This window comes from Triticum urartu, chromosome 2A (assembly GCF_056163025.1).
Source record: "Triticum urartu cultivar PI428250 chromosome 2A, HENAU_Tu73, whole genome shotgun sequence".
NCBI lineage: Eukaryota > Viridiplantae > Streptophyta > Magnoliopsida > Poales > Poaceae > Triticum > Triticum urartu.
In genome coordinates, this window is record NC_141874.1 from 259,658,480 (window position 1) to 259,680,403 (window position 21,924).

Sequence of the window (21,924 nt, forward strand, 5' to 3'; positions counted from 1 at the left end):
TGGTTAAGTTTTTTTTCGTACTAAAGACTTATATAGTAGTTGAACTGAAAACAATTTTTTCCAAGTGTATTTTCGAGTTGTTGCTCAGAAAGTGAGATTTATTTCATTTTTATGTGATTCCATCCTAACTTGGACCTTTATAGTTTCTGTACTCTCGTTTTCTTGTACTTATGATATAGTTCTGTTAGTACTGATTTGAAGTCTCATTCAGCGTAAGGCTTTCAAAATTTTAGTGCCAAATTTCTTTTTGAACTTCTTGAACTTTAGTAGTTGAACTTCATAGTAAGAGTTAAACTACTGAGTTAAAGTAGTACTGGTTTAAAGTAGTTGAACTTCATAATGTTTAAGAGATATTCCTAATAAGTTCAAAACTATTTCTTTCTCAATGCATTAATTGGTATCATCATAGCACTTACCGAATAAACTTAGTTGTACTGAGATTCCAATTGTGCTAGTAATTTTGATTAATTATTTATTGTTTGTGTTGTTTGATGCTAGTATGTCTTCTATTGTGTTTCTTGTGATTTTTCTCTTTTGTCGAACTTATATTTTTTTGATTTAGTTTTTGGCCTTCTTTTTTTCTAGGCTGTGGTTCTTCTCCAGGCAATGTTTGGTATAATCCTAGCATTTGCTGTATAGACTAAGTTGTACTGAGATTTCAGTTGTATTGCCACTGTTAATTCTTAGTATGTCACTGTTTTAAGGAATGCGAACTGAAGCTTCCCGTTCCTTTTTATATATTTGTACAATGAACGTACCGTGTGTTCAACTGTACCAGAACTTTTCAGTCCTAGGATGCTAGTGACTAGGAAATACGTACTGGTGTTTCTTTGCTTTTCCTGATGCAGTACATAGTGAATTTCTAACTACTTTTTACCACGAAGCTTTTTAGTACTGAATGTTGTCCTTGGCTGAAACTTAGTCTTTTTAGTGTTCGTGTGAAACTAAAAACTGATTTTTTTAGCGTGATAGTACTACCGTTCATGTCTAAGCTGTACTGAGCGTCGAAGGCTACTATTTGCTTTTGTCCTTAGTTAGTCTGCCACTTTTTTTTGTTTTTGCGAAAATATTCATGTGTTATTTTTTCTCCATGACTAGTGCTGCGTGGCAGCCATCAAGTTTCAACTTCAACCTACTTCAACTTCAAGTGATGGATGAACAAAATAGGAAGCTAACAAACTTGCTGGATGACATAAGCAAACGACGTACTTGATAGACATAGGCAAACTTGTTCAAACCCTGACACACATAGCATAAGGTAGCGGGTTCAACATAACGAAAGCAAACAACAAATCTGAAACAACAATACTAAGGACACACACAGCAAAAGGTAGCTGGTTCAACATAACAAATGCAGACTTTCATGCATCTTCATCTGCGAAGTTGCAGTGGTAGTAGGGGTCAGCCTCCTGCTCTTTTGAAATATCCCAACCTGTCACGATGTTGTCGATTGTCTTCCATGACTTGTACGTTTCGTACGCATCTATTCCTGCGTACGTGATGAGGTTGTCTGGCAGCGGGCTGTTCCCCCACAGTTTGTGGTCTGCCCTATTCATCTTCTTCTTCATGCCTTTGTAGAATGGGTGGATGACGCCGCCTGCAACATCGGCCAAGGAGTCATAGTATTTTCTGGTCTTTGGATCTTTCCACTTGCGCTGCATGTCGATGAAGTTGTTGGGGTTGATTTCCAAACCAGACTCCTGCAGCATCCGCTTGTCACCTCCAATGCTGAAACCAACAAATGTGTACAATTTCTCCTCCCGCAGGAAGTCTTTCAGGCGCTTGGGCCTGCAAGGGGGGAGACACACATTTATAGATTAGTCTTCTTTTTTGAGGATTTAATTCTTCTGCTTTTTTTGTTTTACAAGTGATAATCCGTGAGGTAGATGCTTATATATTATGAGTCATGCATGAATGTAGTTCAGAAACTAGTACACAAAGTCCTGAAATTAAATTCAACTACACCGTGTTATTTTTTCTTTTTTGCTATCTTCTTTGCTTTACCAAATGCTTCACCAAATTAGAGAATCATTTTACCAGAGTCAATGATAGATGCTCTGCTTGATTCAAGTTTAGTTTTCTTTTTTGTTGAATAAAAGACCTATACCAGTGCTTGATACATCTTTGTGCATTAATTCTATATCAAGTTCAAAAATTAGTTTGAGAAACATGTGCATCAAGATATGGACCTATACCACTTCACCAAAGATCTTTTAATACATCAATTCTATAAACTATACTAGTGCATCAAGATCAGAATCTATGCTAGTTCATCAAGTTCAGAAATTAATTTGGTGCATAAAGTTCAGAATGCTATAAACTTTTTTTCAGATGCTAATCTGGTGAAACAATCCACTTCACAGTTTCAGAAATGCATTTAACTTGATAAACATGTAATTGTGTATCCACTTCACAGACTATAGTAGTTCCTCTAGTTGGGAAACAATTTTTAATTAAGTTTTTAGTGACTAGTACTGGTACAACAGATGAATGAACAGTAGTATGGGTTACCATTTTGTGGCTGCTGCGATGTGGTACACCAAGCAGAGTTCCTCGACGCACAACTGCAGGACTGCCGCCATCTGTGGAGGTTTTTCCTCGTCGGTGTACTCCACATCAACTCCGATGAAGCTCGGATACAAGCCGCCTCCCTTCATCCTGAGCCTGCTCATCATCTCGTCGGCCTTGTCTGGTTCGCTGGTGCAGACGATCTCCAGAGTCTCCTTGCCGTGGAGCTCAACCCCTTTGAGCGTTCTGGTGTACTCGCGCTTCTCGCCGGGGACGTTAATGTCGACGAGGTTGCTCCTCTTGTCCGACGTCTCGGCATGATGACGCTTGGCGGACGGTTCCTCCGCCATGGCCTTCCTCCGGTGACTGTGGGCTTTGAAGAGAGCCGCTAGAGGTTTGTGTGCAGTGGAAATGGAAGCGGCAATGGTGCTATGTGGGAACGAGGGAGAGATGGAAGACAATGGGGTTTTTTGCAGTGCGCCGATGGTGGTGTGTGGGAGGCGGTTCGTCGGGGGCGTGTGTGTAGTGGTCGTGGGGGTCGCCGTTTGCAGTGCGTCGTGGCAACCGCCCAGTGGGTGGCGCGGGTGGTGCCCTGGAAGAACTAACCGTCCAAGACAAATGTTTTTTACTGGTGCACTAATTAGTATTGTCAAGCTGTACTTACAATCTGCTAAATCCCACTTGCACGTCTCTGTGGTTGTGATGATGGCATTTTGCACTGTTTAGGTGACGTATGGATCTGTGATGTTTTTCCGTGTGGATGTTTAAGTATTGTTTTTCTATTGAAGCCTCTATACACTAGTGTATGTCAAAACATTTTTTCAGTGCCCTGGGAGTTGTTTCTCAAAACTTGTACTTATTTTATTTTCATCTGTACAAACCTAAGTTAGGCCTTTATAGTTTTTGTATTCTCATTTTTACTGCACTTATGTTTTAGTACTGTGTGAACTGAATTGTAATTTCAAACAACGCATGGGTTTGAAATTTGGTGTCACAGTGGTGCGAGTGGCCTGACTGATCCTGCTGTTTTAGTACTGATGTTTTATGTATGTTTAAACTGATTTTTTTATAACTTAGGTTGGGGGTTGGGGGTTGAGATTATTTTACGAGCAGATCGTTCATTGTGGTGTGGACAGATTATATATAAATAATAAATTTAGCAGAATTGACAAATAAATTCTATTTGAACTTTTTGAATTTTAGTAGTTGAACTTGTTAGTTTTTATATAAATAAGAAATTTAGCATAATTGACAAACATTATATGTTTGAACTTTTAGATTTTTAGTAGTTGAACTTGTCAGTTTTTATATAAATAAGATTTTTAGCATAATTGACAAACATTATATGTTTTGAACTTTTTTAGTTTTAGTAGTTGAACTTGTCAGTTTTTATATAAATAAGAATTTTAGCATAATTGACAAACATTATATGTTTTGAACTTTTTTAGTTTTAGTAGTTGAACTTGAAAGTAATATTTAATTCTGTTTTTTAAATTATGTACATTTAACAGAAAGGCTATTAAGTTTTGTTCTTTTTAGAGGTTCGTTGTTTTTGTATCATATTTTTTTCCTCTTTTCTTGTAGAGGTTAATTGACAAACATTTTTCTTGTCGTTTATATTTCTTTGTCCCGCCCTCTGGTTTGTATAGCTGGGCTTATTTGGTGGGGTGTTTTGTTGACGATGTAGATGCTATTGGGTCGTTTTCCAGCCCAGATAGCTCGTCCGCGCGCCTGTGCAGTGCGTCATGCGCGTGCACTCTGGGTTTAGTCCCACCTCGCTAATCGAGGGGGCTCCGAACCTATTTATAAGCGCAGCCGACGCTCACCAGTCGAACTCCTCTGAACACTTACCTGAGTGCTTATACACGGCGCTCGCTCTCTCTCTTGACCTGTGGGCCCTGGTCGACGGGTCCTGCGTTGTGCGGATTACTAGGGATTCGCCCACGGGCTCGAGTTCAAGTATCTAGCATTGTCAGGGCCTGCTCCTGACCTTGGGCGGTCAATTTTTTTGTTTTGTTTGAATCTAGTACTTGACTCCTTCAGTAACTTGGACTCATACTTTTTGTTCTAGTTCTTGTCAGTTTTGTGTGAGTGTAATCTTTTTCATTTGAGTTTTTGCCTTCTTTTTGGTGTTTGCTTTTGTGATTATTCTCAAGTGTCTTCTGGTGTCATTTTTAGAACTATGGTACTTGCGTGTAGACTAAGTTGTACTGATAGTGCATTCATAGTAGCACTTACGGACTGATGCTTCTTTGTACTTTTCATTGTAGTAAGTATGTAATGTCCGATCAAGTGTACTGAGTTGTACTGACATGGAACAACGTTGTGTGATTAGTTGCATCGTAACTAGTACTTTAGAGCAACGACAACGTTCCATTCAGAAGCTACTTTTTCAATTTTGAAATGATGGATTAACAACATACGAAGCTACCAAACCAAACTTATATAATGAGATAAGCAAAACATTGTACTTGATGACATAACTAAACTTGTTCAAACATGACAAGCATGACATAATCATACTGGTTCAACCCAACAAGAGCAAACTACTAATTTGAAACAACAAGATAAAAGGCAAGCACAAGCGGAAGTAAAACGAAGGCAGGCTCTGATGTATCTTCATCCCGTAAAGGGGAAATAGGGGTGGTTGTAGAAGTTGTTAGCCTCCTGCTCTTTTGCAAATTCCGAACCATCTGTGATGTAGTCGATCATGAACCATGACTTATACGCGGCGTACGCATCTACTCCTGCGTACTCGATGAGGTTGTCTGGCAGCTCACTCGTCCCCCACAGTTTGTAGTCTTCCTGCGTGTTGATCTTGTTCTTCATGCCTTTGTAGAATGGGTGGATGACGCTGGCTGCAACATCAGTCAAGGAGTCGTACTCTTTTCCGGTGTATGGAACTCTCCACTTCCGCTGAATGTCGATGAACTTGTTGGGGTTGATCTCCATACCGGACAATTTCAGCTTCTCTTTGTCGCTTTCAATGCTGAAACCGGCAAATGTGAACAACTTGTCATGCTGCAGCATGTCGGTCAGGCGCTTGGGCCTGCAAGGGCAGAGACATTTTGAATATTAGCATTACTTTGATGTTTGAATTATCCATTTTTGTTTTGTTTTACAAGTGATGAATCCATGAAGTAGTTGTTTATGTAGGATAAACAATGGATGAATGTACCTCAAAAACTAGTAAAGAAAGTTCTGAAATTAAATTAAGTACATCATGTTATTCTTCTTCTTGGATTATACATAGTTTCAGTCAATGTTGTATGTTCCGCATTGGTACTAGTTTAGTCTACTTTTGTTGAAATAGGATAACACAGAACCAGTGCTTCACCAAGTCCTTAGTTTATTTTCTTACGAAAATAACATTACATCAAATTCAGAAAATACTTCACTACATCAAGTTCAGAAATATCTTTTTTAATACATCGAGTACATAGACTACTCTATTGTATCAACTCCAGAAACTACACTAGTCGATCAACTTCAGAATTTAATCTTCCGCAAGATTTTCCAAATAGTAATCCAGTGTATCAGGTTCAAAAATACATTTATAGTATATCTACTTGAGAAAATGCAGTAGTGCATCCACTTTTCACAAACCACACTAGTACATCTAGTTGGGAAACAAGTGTGATTAAATTTTCAGGATACAATACTAATAAAACAGATAAACCATATGCAGGGCAAATGAGTAGGATTGCTCACCATTTTGTGGCCGCTGCGATGTGGTACACCAAGCAGAGTTCATCAACGCACAACTACAGGACTGCCGCCATCTGGGGAGGTTCATCTTCATTAGTGTAGTGCACACCAACGCCGATGATCCTACGAATCGTGCCGCCAAGCTTCCTCCAAAGCCTGGAGATCACCTCGTCGGCCTTGTCTGGTTCGCTGGTGCAGACGATCTCCAGCGTCTCCTTGCCGTGGAGCTTAACCCCTTTGAGCGTTCTGGTGTAGTCGCGCTTCACGCCGGGGACGTTAATGTCGACGAGGTTGCTCCTCTTGTCCGATGTCTCGGCATGATGACGCTTGGCGGATGGTTCCTCCGCCATGGCCTTCCTCCAGCGACTGTGGGCTTTGGAGAGAGACGCTGGAGGTTTTTGTGCAGTGGAAATGGAAGCGGCAATGGTGGTTTGTGGGAACGGGGGAGAGATGGAAGACAATGGGGTATTTTTTCAGTGCGCCGACGGTGGTGTGTGGGAGGCGGTTCGTCGGGGGCGTGTGTGTAGTGGTCGTGGGGGTAGCCGTTTGCACTTCGTCGTGGCAACCGCCTAGTGGGTGGCTTGGGTGGTGGCGTGGAAGAACTAACCGTCCAAGTTAAATGGTTTTTACTGTTGAACTGACTAGTCTTGTCAAGCTATACTTATGACCTGCAAAACCCCACTTGCACGTCTCTGCGGTGGTGATGGTGGCATTTTACTGTGGCACCGATTCGTATAGTCAAGCTGTACTTATCAGCTGCTATACTTATGACCTGCAAAATCCCACTTGCACGTGTCAGCGTCTGTGTTGGTGGAGGTCTGAACTCCTCTACTGTCGTACTCGGACTGGTGATTGAAGTGTAATTGAACGTACCAAATACCAGCGATACTATGTGTGGTGCTAATGTTTTTTTAAAACAATTTTCGTATTTTTTAAAGGATTGTTTATATCAAGATAACCTGTGAGTATTCTTTTATAGATAAATTAGATTTTCACCAGTACAGGATGTATTATATTCGCATTTTGCTTGAGGTAATTATTTTTATGTACTGATGGTCTTTCTGAATTGGGACTGGTAGGAGCAGGCATAGCTTTGTTTTTTCAAAACGATTTTTTTTCAGTCGTTCACTGGTGTGTTTGTTATTACTATGCCTTTTGTACTGCCGACTGAGAGTTATCAGTACTGATGTAATACAAGAGTTTAAATTTTTCCTTGACATTTTTTTTGCTGAGTTACTGGTTGACAGTAGCATTTTGCGTCAGATATATCAAGATAAGGTTTTTCAATTTTATTTTTCACTGCATTCAAAAGGATTATTAAATGGTTTAAATAATAATGTCACTGCTTCAGCGGGCACAAATCAGAAATTATATCAGTACTGATGTGTACTCTACCTTGTACTGACGACTGAGAGTTATCAGTACTGATATGCTACAAGAGTTTAAAATTTTCCTTGACATATTTTTTTCCTGAGTTACTGGTTCACAATAGCCTTTTGCGTCGGATATATCCAGATAAGTTTTCTCAAACGTATTTTGTGACTGCATTCAAAATGATTATCAAATGGTTTACATAATAATGTCACTGCTCCTGCGGGCACAGAAACTAAAAAATAACTTTAGTTCTGATCAAGAAATTGATGATAAAGCTAAATAAGTTTTGGTAAATGACAGTGTTTTGTCAAATGCTTCCTCATTGTGTGCTGATTCAACTGAGACTACAAGGTTATTTTTTAGTTGACGCAGCAGGATAACCACTATGTATTCTTCACTCTTGAGCTTCTCCTAACTGTCCCCGAATGTTGTGCCTTGCCGGTGCTCTTTCCAGGTTGAGCCTTGGCAGCTTCATCATCAGTTTCAGTTTCCTCGCCCCTGCCACTGTCATCTTCATTGTCTTCGTCTGATTGGCCGTCATTCTCATCAAACTCTTCTTCTTCATCCTCTTCATTTGATTGCTTGGAACTCTGTACCTTGCCCTGTTTATGTTCAGCTCCACTGACCTCCTTGCCCACTTCGCACGTGCGGGCATTATGTCCGTCAGTTCCGCCACACTTGCGGCAAGTGTAGTTGTTACGTGTGTTGTCTCCATTGGTAGAAAGCTGGGTGGCTCCAATCTGCTTGTTCTTGTTGACAGTTGCATCTGTGCGGAGTGGGCATGTGCGGTAGTTATGGTTGCTCACGACGTTGCAGAATCCGCATGCCCTTACCCTGAGGGGTTTGCCGTCCGGGCCAAATTCCACGCGCTTGATGGGGTGTGGTGGCTTTTTGGCTGCTGCTTTCGCAGCTTTTTCTGCTTGCATCTTGCTCTTCCTCCCCTTTGTGTTTGAGAATATTGGGGGTTTAATCACCCTTTCCTGCTGCTGCTGGTAGGATGTGCTATTGTCATGTTGTTCGCCTACAGCACCATCAAGCTCATGATCTCGCATGTGAGTTTGTCGGTGCTCTTGAGTGTGCACACGGGCAAGCTCCGGTTGCTACTACTCCTCTTCCTCGTTCTCAAACGGGTCAATAGCTCCCATATGGTTCATCTCGGACAACATTGTAGCAATATCCTGCTCAATGGCTTCATTATCCGCGACACCTCCATTTTCAGCAGAATGCATGGCGTCGAGTTCTTGTTCAAGTTTGTCCATGACGAACTGCGTCCTTGCCATTTTCTCTTGGCTTCTCAAGCTTTTTCTGTGCACCCTCATGTTCAGCGTCAGCAGTGAGCTTTCAATGCAGTATTGGGATGCCTTGTTTGACGCTACTGTCCTCAAGTCATTTCTGTCAAATGTTGGCTGGATGTTCGGGCGTTTGGTGTATCTCCTGAGTATGTATTTCTCTGGAACGCTTTCAGCCTTAATTGTCTGCATCATGCACAGGACATGCACGCAGAAAAGACCTGTATTTGTTTTTGGAAGAGGTGCATGTTTTTTGTCATTTCATTCGAACAAAAACTTTGCAAAAAAAAAGTAGTACAGTATGTAACATCTTTTTTGTAGTCCTCACCTGTGTGGTCCCATAGCCTGCACTCGCACTCATATGTTTCTCCCACGGGGTCTGCAACCACCTGGAACGCGTGCTGAGCCCACACAGACAGTTTTTGCGGGTGGTTGTAGCGCACTAGGTACTTTGTGGGCTCTTTCGTCTCTGTCGCCGTGAAGAGAGTGCTCAATTTTAGCCTATCTCTGATCTCGCTGTACACAGCTCGCGTGTACAGCTTTGCCATCTGGGTGTCAAACCCATAGAAGGTCAGCTTGTTTTGTTCCTTCTGCAGATGCAAGAATGATGACCAAATTTTTAGTTTTCTCGCAGGAAAAACTTCTAATAAAGTTTTTACTTTAGTAAGAATGTAATTTTTTGTCTTACGACAAGTGATAGAGCTATACCCGGTTACCCATTGTCTCCTGGTTCTCTGTCTGCCTCCTGGTTTTGATGCAGGAGTTTACCTGGCTGACAAACCGGTGTAGGTTATGTCTCTCATTTACGTAGTTCTTCTTGAGCACATAGTTCATGCTCTCACTTCGCTGTGTGGATGTCATTTTGGCGCAGAAAATTTCTTTGAAGTAGGCTGATATCCATTTCTCATGCTCGTTCCACATGCCCACCATTGTGGCATCATCGTGGAGGTTGTACTTATCCATGAGTCTTTTCCAGGCATCCTCAAACTCAGTTGGCATGAGGGGCCAGTTGAGAATTGATGTGAATTCATCCTTAAGGTCCTCGTGCAGGAAATAAAGGTACGCGAGGTGTTCCCTGTACTTCTTCATAATGTGCTAGCGGCATAGCTTATGTACTGTGTTCTTGAAAACATCTGCGATCGCCAAAGCCATTGCCTGGCACTAGTCTAGTAATGAGAAAATAGACTCAGAGTGGTCAGCAGATGGTTGTGCATATATACCAATACAACTGACACAACATTTTTACTGTGTTATTTTCCTTTTCTTTTTTGGTAGGGGGTGGTGGTTGGGGGTGGTTTTAGCAGGTGTACCTGTGAGAATGCATGTAGGAGCCTTCCTTCTCATGCACCTTAAAAATGTCCTGAACAGCCACTTGAATGAATCTGCATCCTGATCTCTTATCAGGGCAAAACCAAAGAATATAGTCTGTAAGTGGTTGTTAGTTCCGACAAACACCCCAAGTGGCATATGGTACTTGTTGGTCTTGTATGTTGTGTCAAACGTTACGCAGTCCCCGAAGTCCTGATACGCTCCTCGGCAGCTTGCGTTCACCCAGAATATGTTCTTAACTCTGTCGGAGTCATCGAGTTGCATGTCACAGAAGAATTCCCTGTTTATAGCTTTCATCTCCCTAAAGAAGTTAAAAGTCTTTAGGACATCATCCACATCATCAATCCTTGAATTCTTTGCTTTCCTGCATATAAAAAGTTCATTGAAAAATGCATGTTGAACTGGCGTCAGGTCATGCGTTGCTTGATATGTTTGTACTGACAGAGGAAAAAAGACGTAGGCAGTTTATGGGAGGAGAACAAGTTTGTACTTACAAGTTAATCAGGTCTTTGGCATTCATCTCGAGGAAGTAGCTACCAGGGTCATCACTGCCCAGAATGCTCATGATTTGCGCGTGTTCAATGCCTTTGAACTGCAGGTACTTGACGTACTCCAAGATTGTTTTGTCAAAGTTTTTGTGGGAGTGCAAGAAGACAAGCATTTCTGCAGTGAGCTGTAGCCTGTGGTTGTGTTCCCAGACTATCTCTTTTACGACAATGTTCCATCCTTTTCCTTATTCAGCCTCATTTTAGCCCCGCAGTTAGTTCTAGCTGTCGTCTTCTTATGCTGTCTATTTGCTTCAGACACCTTTGATTCATAAACTCCATGGCACGTGCAATAAAGGTAGGCTCTGGTCTTAAACTTAGGGCCTTCCCTGACTGCAAAACCAGCGTGCTTCGCATATACGTTGTAGAAGTTCTTAGTTTCTTCGAAAGTTTCAAACCTCATCTCTAGCCTTGGCAGAACATAAGCTTCAATGTCAGGTGGCTACACACAACAGTGACAAAACAAAAATGTTAGATGGGGTGGTCATAGCACCATGGTATGGACTGTGCTTGTATTTTTCTCTATATGGATACTTACATGTGTATAGCTCTGCGCTGCCTCTGGTGTTTGTTGTTCTCCCTGGTTTATGGGCGCCGGTGGTGTCACCCTTGGCACATGCCCCGTCTCTTGGAGGGAGCAACGATGATGAAGATCTCCGTCTCTCCTTGTACGGACGTCTCTCCTTAGATTCATTGTGATGTTGCTCCTGTCTATATGGCTCATATCTTGTACTTTTGAACCTGCTAGAGTGGCCAAAATTTCTGTCTTTTTGCCCTGGTCTTCCTGTCGCAACTGCTTTTGTAGCACGGATGATTGATGTTAACGGAGCGACTGGTGGAAGCCTTCTTGTCCTTGGCTTTTTGCATGCGCTGGGGAAGGAAAACATTTGTTGTTGGTGATATTGTTGGCCTAGTTGCAACCCAGTAGCGGCAAAGCTTGCATTCCCAGACATTGCTGTTTGCTGTATAGAAGCACCTATCCGTGCTTCTGATGATTGCGCTGTATCTTCAAATTTGCCTGTACTGTTGAAATATCCAGGCGGTATTTCTGGTGTTACCCAACCAGGTGGTGCCCCATATCTGTTTTGCTCATGAAATGCTTGCTGCGTGCGCCGCCTTGCATGCTTCTGCAAACAACATTCAAAAGTTTTTGGGATTAATCTGGTTTCATTTTTAGTCGAACTAATGAACGTTCATGTTCAAACACGGATGTACTGATGTACTATTTTTTAGCACTGTTTTGTAAACTGGACATTGAGCTCATGCATGACTTCTCCTTTGTTCTTCTGTAACTTATGCAACTACATTAGAAGTACTCCTAGTTTATGTATCATTGAACTTACTGTGTAACTGTGGCTCTCTCTCGTCACTATCTACCTGGACTAACGCATATGTGCTATTTTTTTAACTTGAACTGAAGATAGCATATTAGATGCACTGACAGTAACCTCGACATCCTAATCGTGCATCAATGCATATACATTACAAGTACTGCTAGCTTATGTATCACTGAACTTATTGTGTAGCAATTTTATATTATTTTTTTGGTAACAGTTTTGTGACTCGTTCGAACTGACGCAATTACATGACTGGTACTCTTAGGAATAACAACATACAACTCTCAGCGGTAGCTGAACCTTGTCACTATACCTGGACTGACGCATATGTGTTATTTTTTTTAACTTGAACTGAAGATAGCATATTAGATGCACTGACAGTAACCTCGACATCCTAATCGTGCATCAAGTGGCAGGGGTGTCAATGAACTGATGCTAGCATTTGCAATGTACCATCGGGTTCTTCTTCATAGCAGGACTGACGAACTGATGGAGTGACACAAACGTGGGGAGCAGACATTACCTCCAGTGTATTGTCTTCTTCTTCTACCTCTCGTGGGCGTCTTACTGGCATGTTCTTGCGAGGCGGCACCATTGACGCAGCACCTGCTTGTGGTGGACGTCTGGTGAAGAGGTTCGTAGTGGAAGCACCTTGCGGGGATAACTGCCTCGGAGAAGGAGACCCGGCGATGGAGGGAGGCAGGAGGCGGGGATGACGGCTCCGATGATGGATCCGGCGACGGAGGGAGGCCGGAGGCGGGGATGACGGCTCCGACGATGGATCCGACGACAGAGGGAGGCAGGAGGCGGGGATCATGGCCCTGTCAATGGATCCTGCGGCGGAGCGAGACAGGAGGCAGGGATCATGACCCCGATGATGGATCCGGCGACGGAGGGAGGCAGGAGGCGGGGTTGACGACCCCGACGATGGATCCGGCGACAGAAGGAACGATGAGGCGGCGGCGGATCCGTCGCCGGCCAATCACGGATCCGTGGGCTCCCTCGCTCCGGCTTCCGCCGTCGCTCGCTCGCCCGCGATGGCTGCCTCCGGCGGTAGGAAGCGAGTCGGATTGGGGCTGGGTCGGTCGTGGACGAGGGTAACAGAATAATATTCTGTTACCGGTAACAGAATAGTCCAGCCCTATATATATATATATAGCCCGTCTATTCTGATAATATTATCAGAATAGTTATTCTGATAACACTTCCGCACTGCATGCTTAACGCGAGGGCACTGCACTTTCTTTATCAAAAGCACTACATTGCAGAGACTAGTGAACTTCGTGGCAGAAAAAACTGCGTGTACTGTTTTCTCGGTACTGTTTTCGCTCTAATTTTTTAACCGTTTATCAGAACGAGGTGTGTAATATATCGTTGGAAAGCTACGGATTATGCGCAACTTCGCCATGTTGAACACTTTTCAATATTCCCCGCAGTTTAAGAGCAGTTTCAAAAATGGTGCGGCCCACAAAGAGTGGAAGCGAGTGTTTTTTCGCGTTTTTTTCTAGACCGCTCGTCGGAATGAGGCAAATGATACACCGTTGGATAGATATCGTCGAGGCGCATCTTTTTCATAACTATTGTTCTCTCTAATTCGTTATGGCTTAAGAGAAGTTTCAAATTTAATAAATCGCGAAATTCTGTTTTTCAAAAAATTTCAAATTTTCGATACTGTTTTCGCTCCAGTTTTTTAACCGTTTGTCGAAACAAGGCGTGTAATATACCGTTGAAAAGCTATGTATGAGGCGCAACTTTCGTGTGTTGAAATGTTTTTAAGATTCTTTATGGTTTTAAGTTAATTTTGAAAATCGTGCAGCGGACGACGAGTGGCAGCGGCCGTTTTCGCGAAATTTTTACAAACCGCTGGTCGAAATGATTCAAACGATACGCCGTTGGAAAGATATCAACGAGGCGCAACTTTTTCATGTAGAACACTCTCTTTAATTCTTTATGGTTTAAGAGGAATTTCGAATTTATCGAAATGCGGACACTCTGTTTTTCGCGACACCCAAATCGACGTGGGTACTTCATCCGAGTGAAACCGCACTGCATCGGACGAAACACCGCACTGCATCAGACGTGATAGAGAACTGCATGGTTTATTTTGTTCAAACATAATTTTTTCAAGGACGAGAAGGTAGAGTGGACTTCACATCGGGTGTAAATGAACCACAACACTATCAAGAAGTGAACCGCATTACTTTTTTGTGGTACGTAAATCTTCCTAAGCGAGGTGGAGTGCACTTCATGTTAAGTGTTGGTGAACCGCAAGACTATGAAAAGTGAACCTCGAGATTATCGTAAACGGGCCGTACTGCATCAGACAGAAAACCACACTTATTTAGGCTAAAAACCGCACTTCACTGAATAGACAACTGCAGTGCATGATTTCTTTTTTGTGGGACGTAAATTTTCTTAGACGAAAAGTGGAGTGCGCTTCACATCGGGCGTAAGTGGACCTCAACACTTCCGAAACTAAACCGCGCCACCGCCGAAAGGGAACCACATGACATTTTTGTTAACCTTTTTCATACTTAATATTTTTCTACGAGCATGGACCAAACGCATGGAACCACATGACATTTTTCTTAACCTTTTTCATACTTAATATTTTTCTACGAACGTAGACCAAACGCATGGACCATATGGACGAAGCGAGTGAACTATAGTGCATCAAGAAGTGAACCACATTAATTTTTCTGCCCTTTCACATATGGGAGTAAGTGAATCACATTGCAGTGTCGACCAAATCGAAAACAACATATCACACACACTGCTTCAAAACAAAAACCGCACTGCAATGTCGACCAAGTAACTGCATGCAGGTTTGACTGTACTGCTTTTTGCTATGATTCTTAAACAAGGCATGTGATACGTGCGTTTGTTCTTGAGCCCGAGTGAGCTTCCAGAGAGTTTAAAACGAACTCCCACACACATAAAAAGTGTACTGCAGTTTTTTTGGCCATCATTCTTTTTAGTTATCTATAGAAGGAGACAACAGGAGGTGAAACAATAATTTCAGCACCACCCATGAAATCCTCATGCAGATCCTTCAAACAGATTTCAAGGTGAAGCTCTCCAGCTCCATCAATGATATGCTCACCAGAATCTTCAATGCTACAGAGAACCATAGGGTCAGACTTCGCTAGCCGCTTCAAACCCTCAACAAGCTTAGGAAGATCAGAAGCCACCTTGCACTGAACAGCAACACGCACAACAGGGGACACAGAGAACTTCATTGCCCTAATTGGGCAGGCATCAACTTCCTTCTCATTTGTCAGGGTTGCATTTCTTGGTGATGAACTGATCCAAACCAACCAAAGCAACAGTGTTACCACAGGGAACATCCTTAACCGATTCTTGCTTCTTTACCATCCAGGTAACAGTACGCTGGACACTCTTCACATACAAATCCTTCTTCTGGCCAGGAACAAAGTTAGGACCCATGATACGGACCTTCATACCAGTTGCAACCCTCCCAGCAAAAACACGTCCAAAGGCAAAGAATCTACCCTTGTCAGATGCAAGTATCAGTCATGCGAACATCACCAGCAACTTCCTGGGCGATAATCCCAGCAGCTGCCACAAGGGAATCCTTAAGCGTAGAGTTGCCTGCAAACATGTAAATAATATGTGAGGACGGTGCAAAAGCATCCATATTAATAGTTGAACACAATATACATTAAAATAGACACTTGAACATATTTAACCACTAAGAGATGTAAGTATGGCACAACATTACACTACACTGAAACAAACCATGATTAAAATAAGTTCAAAAAGGACAAACCGGGTATTTAGTAACATGGTTAACAAAATCTGGTGGGACATTGCAAATAATATTAATACAAGGACATGTGTTTTTGTGCTACTAAGTACAACCATGTAAATTGTAATACATTCAGCAACTAACAGGAGCATACACCAAACTGGGAAGATTTTGAGCCATGGGATTATATGCCAATAGTTACATTTAAGCTTGTCAAAGCATAAATCATTCATAAAAGCAGTAAGAATAAGCTCCAGGAGACAGCAAGGGATGAAACTACTTATTTCAAAACAGTGAAACAACTCATTAAATTTAACTAACTTACAGAGATCTGGTTTTTGGAAATAATATGGCACAACTAAGAGTATGCTACAAAAGGAGAGAAACTACAGGTGAGGGTGCCCGCATGCATGGACGAGCTACACTGCACGCCAGGGCGAGCTGCACTGCACGCCAGGGCAAGCTGCACTGCACGCTGGTGGCACTGCATGCCAGGGAAGGTCGCGGGACTGCATGCCATCGTACGTCGTACTGCACGCCATCGTTGGCCAAACTGTACGCGAGCTGCCGGGGATGGACATGCACTAGACCTCACCAGAGGTAGTTTGCGGGGAGAGGAGGAAGAAGGAAAGGCGAGAGGGGAGGGCGGCTTCTAGGGGAGGGCAGAGAGCTCGACGCCGCCGTAGAGGAAGGAGCTGCAGGAGGATCCTGCCGTATCCGTCTCCAGGAAGGCATGGGAGGAGAGGGGTGGAGGATCTTGCCGGATCCGTGACCGGCTAGCACAGGAATGGGAGGTGTAGGAGGATCCAACCGGCGGGCAGGCACGGGGGACGGATGTGGAGGAGGATCCCGCCGGATCCGTTGTCGTTCAGGCACAATAGGAGGGGGTGGAGGAGGGTCCTGCCGGATCCGTCGCCGGGCAGGCACGGGAGGACAAAGATGGAGGTGGATCCCGCCAGATCCGTCGCCGGGCAGGCATGATAGGAGGGGTGGAGGAGGGTCCTGTCGGATCCGTCACCGGGAGGACCTAGAGGTGGGAGATGGAGGAGAGGGGGCCGAGTTCTGCACCGGGGGATCCAGGGCGCCAGCGGGGCCATCGAAGGAAGAAGGCGGTGGGGCAGGTCCCGAGCGGTGGCGCCGGAGGAAGGAGATGGTGGGGCGGGTCCCGAGTGGCGTCGCCGGAGGAAGGAGGTAGTACAGCAGGGCCCGGGAGCTGGTGGGAGAGGAAGAAGGGAGGAAGGAGGTGGCCGCGGTAGTGTGGGGACAGGGGCGGCGCTGGTGGTTACCGCGGTGGTGCGCCGGTGGGAGGGAGCAGGTGCAGGGATTCCCAGATGCAATGGGGTTCGTGGGTTTGGTGGTTGGATCGGCGATAGTGTGGAGCGGCTGTGTGGTTAGTTTGTACTAGTAGCTACGAGTGGGTACGAGGTGTTATCAGAATAAGCGGAGGTGTTAGCAGAATAAGGTCTTAAGGGGTGTTATTAGAATAGACCCACCCTTAAGACCCCGCCCGCCCCGCTTCCCGGTGCAGGCGATTGCTCCGCCTTCAAACGACACAAGTGCCGTCTGCCCATGCATCTGCCACCCACATTAATGATACACGGTTGCTGAGGCGGCTACTCTGGCGCCAGACGTCCATCCCTCCGCCCGCCCACCATTGCTATATAAACTGCTGCGTCGGCCATAGCCGCAGTCATCCGCATATGTTCCCTTTCTCCTGTCCACACCACTACTGCCCACCATGGCTTCCTCGCGCTCCAGCGCTCTTCGGGACGGGCGGACGATGGACCACAAGGAGATGGCAGCCATTGCTGCCGACCGGCTGGCCGGCAGGCAGTCGGAGGACGACGACTTCCCAATGGAGAACATGGTGGTGGGACAATCCGGCACCAACCCCCTCCTCCGTGCCATCCTCACCGGTGCATTGCACCATGACCATTGGCGAGGCCCGTGCCCAATATATGGACAAGGTGAGGCAGATGCGTGGGGAGCTGTTCCGGGAGGCGCATGCCGATGCCGCCTACAACCACCATCTCCTCCAGAAGCACCTGCAGGTGGAGGAGCAGATCGCCGCGGAGCGGGCGGAGCAGGAGTCACTGCTCGACTCGTACCGCTCCGCCCGCAAGGGCCGCCTCGAGCGCTGCCGGTACCGCATGCAGGTGGCAGAGGCTGCGGCCGCCTACAAAGAGGCTAGCAAAGAGGGCGATGAAGCGGGTGAGGCGCTGTTTGGCGAGACCGAGGACGAGGCAGAGGACAATGCCGGCTCCGACGAGTCCCCGCTCCGCTGGTGTCGATGACGCCCTGCTCCGCTGAGGCCCCGCGGCGCCAAAAACGAGGCAGAGGACACCGCCGGCTCCGCCGAGGCCCCTCCCCGCCAATAACGAGGCAGAGGACATCGCCGGCTCAGCCAAGGCCCCACCCTGCCGGCAACGAGATAGAGGACATCACCGGCTCCGCCGAGGCCTGCCCCGCTGCCAACGAGGCCGCGCCACACAAAAAACGAGGAAGAGTAGAACATGGTAGGTCGCCGCCGCTCGGGTCCAAGTAAGGCCACCGCTGCTACCCTCCGGTTGAAGCCAAGTTAGGCGGGTTGACCATTGACGGCCGGTTAGCTTCTTGGCGGCGACGTGGAGTCGGAGATCTGCGCTGGAGAAGAACGCTGCTTCTACTTAACTGCTGGTGCAGTTGGCTGACTGACACGTGGGCCCAACAGGCCACAAGTCAGTTACGCAACTGCAGCTGCAGTTAAGTCACGGAAGCTTCTATTCTGCTCAGTGGGACACAGGTGGGTAGCTTCGGTTAATTAATTATACCTCCAGCGCACCCCTTTTTAGTTGAAGAATGTATGAAATGTAATGAAATCCGGCATGTTTATATGAAATCCGACCGTGTATGAATGAATTTATTTCAATTAGTTCGAATTCCTGTATCACTGGCATTGGATGAACATGCAAAACAATACGTATTAGCATTATTCCCAGGGTGATCACCTCATTTGCAGCAGTTTCACATGTACTCCCTCCGGTCCTTTCTCGTATGCATACAAGTTTTATCTGTAGTCAAAGTATCTCTACTTTGACCAATCTTATAGAAAAAAGTATGCACTTTCACAATGTGCGAAGTAAAAAGGAACAGAAGGAGTACAAAGTGTTTGAGCAGCTTTTTAGCGTTTCTGTACATTGCAATCAAACACACAGGCCTGGCAATTCATAGAGAACATTCAAAAAAATCGATGATTATGCATCTCAGCGACTCACATGTCAGAGGCAATATTTACTTCACACCTAAAGAATAAAGAAAAAATTGATCGATGCTGCTGACAGCAAAGAGCGTCCCATTCGAAAATATCAAACGCATGTCCTGCTAAAATCAATGGGCAAAATTTGACAAGGTTGTCCCATTCCAAAATTTCAAATGCCTACGATTGTGGAATTGGCAGGGTTTGCCATTAGTTCGGAAATTGACATGGCACCTCGTGCTAAATAAACCAGCGGTTCTTTTTGTGTAGTTCCACCAAAATCAACCAAATTCGTGCGTAGCTTGTATGATTTCGCCCTTATATGTTGCAACACCTTGAACTTATCGGCACCTCCTTTATTGTGGTGGAAATGAATGATTCGATGTATTCATGAACATTTTGTGCAGTTCCCATCGAAATCAAGCTGAGCACCCCTGTTTGCACAAATACAAAAAAGTGGAACGTACATGGTCCATGTAGAGCACACTTTTAGAAAAATGGAACTCACCAGAAAGAATCCTAGAACAACATTGTACTCGCGCATCACAACAAAAAAATGGAGATTTGTCAGTCCTTCTGAGCTGAAGTTAGTTTGGTCTTGTGGGGAGTAATGTAACCATCCTTCAACTGCTCCTTCTGATGAGAAGATAGACAGGGCTTCTTCATCCTGGCAAAATCGGAACTAGTCACTTCACGTACTCCATATTCTTCCTCAAAGGAACATGATCCTGTTGTGCAAAGACAAGAGGACTACTAAATACTAGCATCCATGTTTGCTCGAAAAAAGGAAAGGAAATATTTAAAACAGCACAGACGAAGCACTTCTCAAGGACAATACCACTTTTTCGTGATAGTATCTAAACAGTAGCACAACACCAATAGAGATGACAAAGCTCAATCATATGGATGAAATCAGTGGGCGAGTACCAACCTTTTTCAGGAGGCTTATTGTGTAGAGCATACAGATGAAGCACTTCTCTGGAACCATCTGTTGCTATCTACGGTGGTGGCCATGCTTACTATATACTCCTCGATTATTTTAATGTTTCCAACATCTTCTTATGCAGTTCCACTAAAATATAGGGATAATTAATTTGGTGGCCTTAGTTGTGTCCCACTCGGCAGGTTTACCCCTAGTTTCCGAAAACACTTGTTCCTGCCCAAAGCACTTTGCTCCTATTATGCTTTTGCCCTTTGACCGTTTGACCATCACTTTGAAAACTTCATAAAAAAATTCATACTAACTTAGAAAAATTCAAATAAGATATCAAAATGTTCAGAAAAGCATCACCTATATGTGCATGTCATTTGCATTCATGAAAAAAGTGTTGGCCGGTCCCCATCTCAGTTTTAGCTCATATCATCTTAGCATGAACAGTAAAATATTAAAAAAATCTAAAAATTCTCAAAAAAAATTGGTGACAAACATTGACCCGTGTTTTGAGTGCTTGCCAAGTTTCATAAGGGAATGATATTCGTGGAAGTCGTGGAAAGAAAATGAAATTTTGGAGCATTGATTTTTGTTTTTTGCCACGACTTCCACGAATGTCATTCCCTTATGAAACTTGGCAAGCACTCAAAGCATTGATCAAAGTTTGCCACCAAATTTTATTAGAATATTTAGAATTTTTTAGATTTTACTGTTCATGCTAAGATGATATGAGCTAAAACTGAAATGGGGACTGGCCAACACTTTTTTCATGAATGTAAATGACATCCACATATAGGTGATGCTTTTCTGAACATTTGGATATCTTATTTGAATTTTTCTGAGTTAGTATGAATTTTTTATGAAGTTTTCAAAGTGATGGTCAAACGGTCAAAGGGCAAAAGCATAAGAGGAGCAAAGTGGTTTTGGCAGGAACAAGCATTTTCAGGAACTAGGGGTAAACCTGCCGAGTGTGACCCAACTAGGGGCATAAAATCAATTATCCCTAAAATATATGGTATCTTCAAAGAAGATCCCTGTTTGCACAAGTAGAGATAATTAGATATTACATTAAGAGTGGCATCAAATCAATGGCAAAACAATTGCTCGTTCCAGCCATAGCAATAAATTAAGATGCAAAACTATATCATTACTTGTGTCATCACAGTTCTAGTGCTTCATTACAGCACCGGGAGTTGATTTTTGTTTTTCTTCCGCTTGTTCCTCCCCTTCATCACTTGGTTCAATAACAGACAAGCTTCGCCTTCAATGTAAGATTTAGCATGTCAATTAGGGAGCACAAGTATAGTACTAATCTTAATTTTCTGATGAAAGTGGGAAAATACAGGCCAGCAGTTGTGAAATATCCTTATCTTACCTCAACGGGATATTACGGTGCACATACAGATTGGAAGTCTTGTCTCCATTTGTGCAGTTCACTAAAATCAAGCAACATTATCGTACAACTAGCACAACATATGAAAGCACACTGCAGAATCATGTGAAAGAAGGATAGTACTGACCTCTCATGATGCGGAATTCAAACAACTCACAAGAAGAAGATCTGAACCAAATTCGCCTTAGCGGATAGGAAGTAAGATCTCCTCTTGTGCAGCTCCACTAAGATCAAGCAATCAAGCAACGTTGTCGGTGTGACATTTTGGTTGAACTGCAAAAAACACTCTTAAAACAAAAGTGTTTTGTGCAGTGGAACAAAAGGTCACAATGGCAACGAGGTGAAGTAGATAACCCTGTTTACACAGAGGTGCAAAGGAAACAATTAGTGGTCAATAACGGTGGATGACACAGAAGCCAACAAAAAGAAGCATCTACCTTATCTAAATGGGAAAGAAAGCAAGACAGTAGCATTTCTCAAACAGTGGCATTGATTAATATTAACAT

The 21,924-nt window shown here is 43.9% G+C and overlaps 3 protein-coding genes and 1 pseudogene across 3 annotated transcripts; all 4 read right to left on the reverse strand.

The window, feature by feature from the left end:
• Window positions 1–1,361: 1,361 nt before the first annotated feature.
• On the reverse strand, window positions 1,362–2,858 carry LOC147984748 (uncharacterized). The gene is made up of 2 exons (XM_087541243.1): window positions 2,512–2,858; window positions 1,362–1,788 (listed from the first exon to the last, which is right to left on the reverse strand). The coding sequence occupies exons 1-2, from the start codon at window positions 2,856–2,858 to the stop codon at window positions 1,362–1,364; spliced, it is 774 nt and encodes a 257-aa protein (XP_087397369.1).
• A 2,269-nt stretch (window positions 2,859–5,127) lies between these two features.
• Window positions 5,128–6,566, reverse strand: LOC147984749 (uncharacterized). Its single transcript, XM_087541244.1, has 2 exons — window positions 6,277–6,566; window positions 5,128–5,557 (listed from the first exon to the last, which is right to left on the reverse strand). The coding sequence occupies exons 1-2, from the start codon at window positions 6,564–6,566 to the stop codon at window positions 5,128–5,130; spliced, it is 720 nt and encodes a 239-aa protein (XP_087397370.1).
• A 2,127-nt stretch (window positions 6,567–8,693) lies between these two features.
• On the reverse strand, window positions 8,694–10,869 carry LOC147984750 (protein FAR1-RELATED SEQUENCE 5-like). The gene is made up of 5 exons (XM_087541245.1): window positions 10,703–10,869; window positions 10,228–10,572; window positions 9,588–9,954; window positions 9,208–9,469; window positions 8,694–9,100 (listed from the first exon to the last, which is right to left on the reverse strand). Exons 1-5 carry the CDS (start codon window positions 10,867–10,869, stop codon window positions 8,694–8,696), a joined length of 1,548 nt encoding a protein of 515 aa, XP_087397371.1.
• Window positions 10,870–15,068: 4,199 nt separating this feature from the next.
• On the reverse strand, window positions 15,069–16,401 carry LOC147984751 (elongation factor 2 pseudogene; annotated as a pseudogene).
• Window positions 16,402–21,924: the final 5,523 nt, after the last annotated feature.

What these genes read in the sequence shown, in the direction of transcription:
- LOC147984749 (XM_087541244.1), bottom strand. Translation starts at nt 6,566, where the DNA reads ATGGCGGAGGAACCATCCGCCAAGCGTCATCATGCCGAGACATCGGAC. An exon ending in CCCCAGATGGCGGCAGTCCT is followed by an intron (nt 5,558 to 6,276) that starts GTAGTTGTGCGT and finishes CTGCCCTTGCAG; the next exon opens with GCCCAAGCGCCTGACCGACA.
- LOC147984750 (XM_087541245.1), bottom strand. Translation starts at nt 10,869, where the DNA reads ATGCTTGTCTTCTTGCACTCCCACAAAAACTTTGACAAAACAATCTTG. An exon ending in GCCAAAGACCTGATTAACTT is followed by an intron (nt 10,573 to 10,702) that starts GTAAGTACAAAC and finishes TTTTATATGCAG; the next exon opens with GAAAGCAAAGAATTCAAGGA. An exon ending in AGGAGACAATGGGTAACCGG is followed by an intron (nt 9,470 to 9,587) that starts GTATAGCTCTAT and finishes TTGCATCTGCAG; the next exon opens with AAGGAACAAAACAAGCTGAC.
- LOC147984748 (XM_087541243.1), bottom strand. Translation starts at nt 2,858, where the DNA reads ATGGCGGAGGAACCGTCCGCCAAGCGTCATCATGCCGAGACGTCGGAC. An exon ending in ATCGCAGCAGCCACAAAATG is followed by an intron (nt 1,789 to 2,511) that starts GTAACCCATACT and finishes CCCCCCTTGCAG; the next exon opens with GCCCAAGCGCCTGAAAGACT.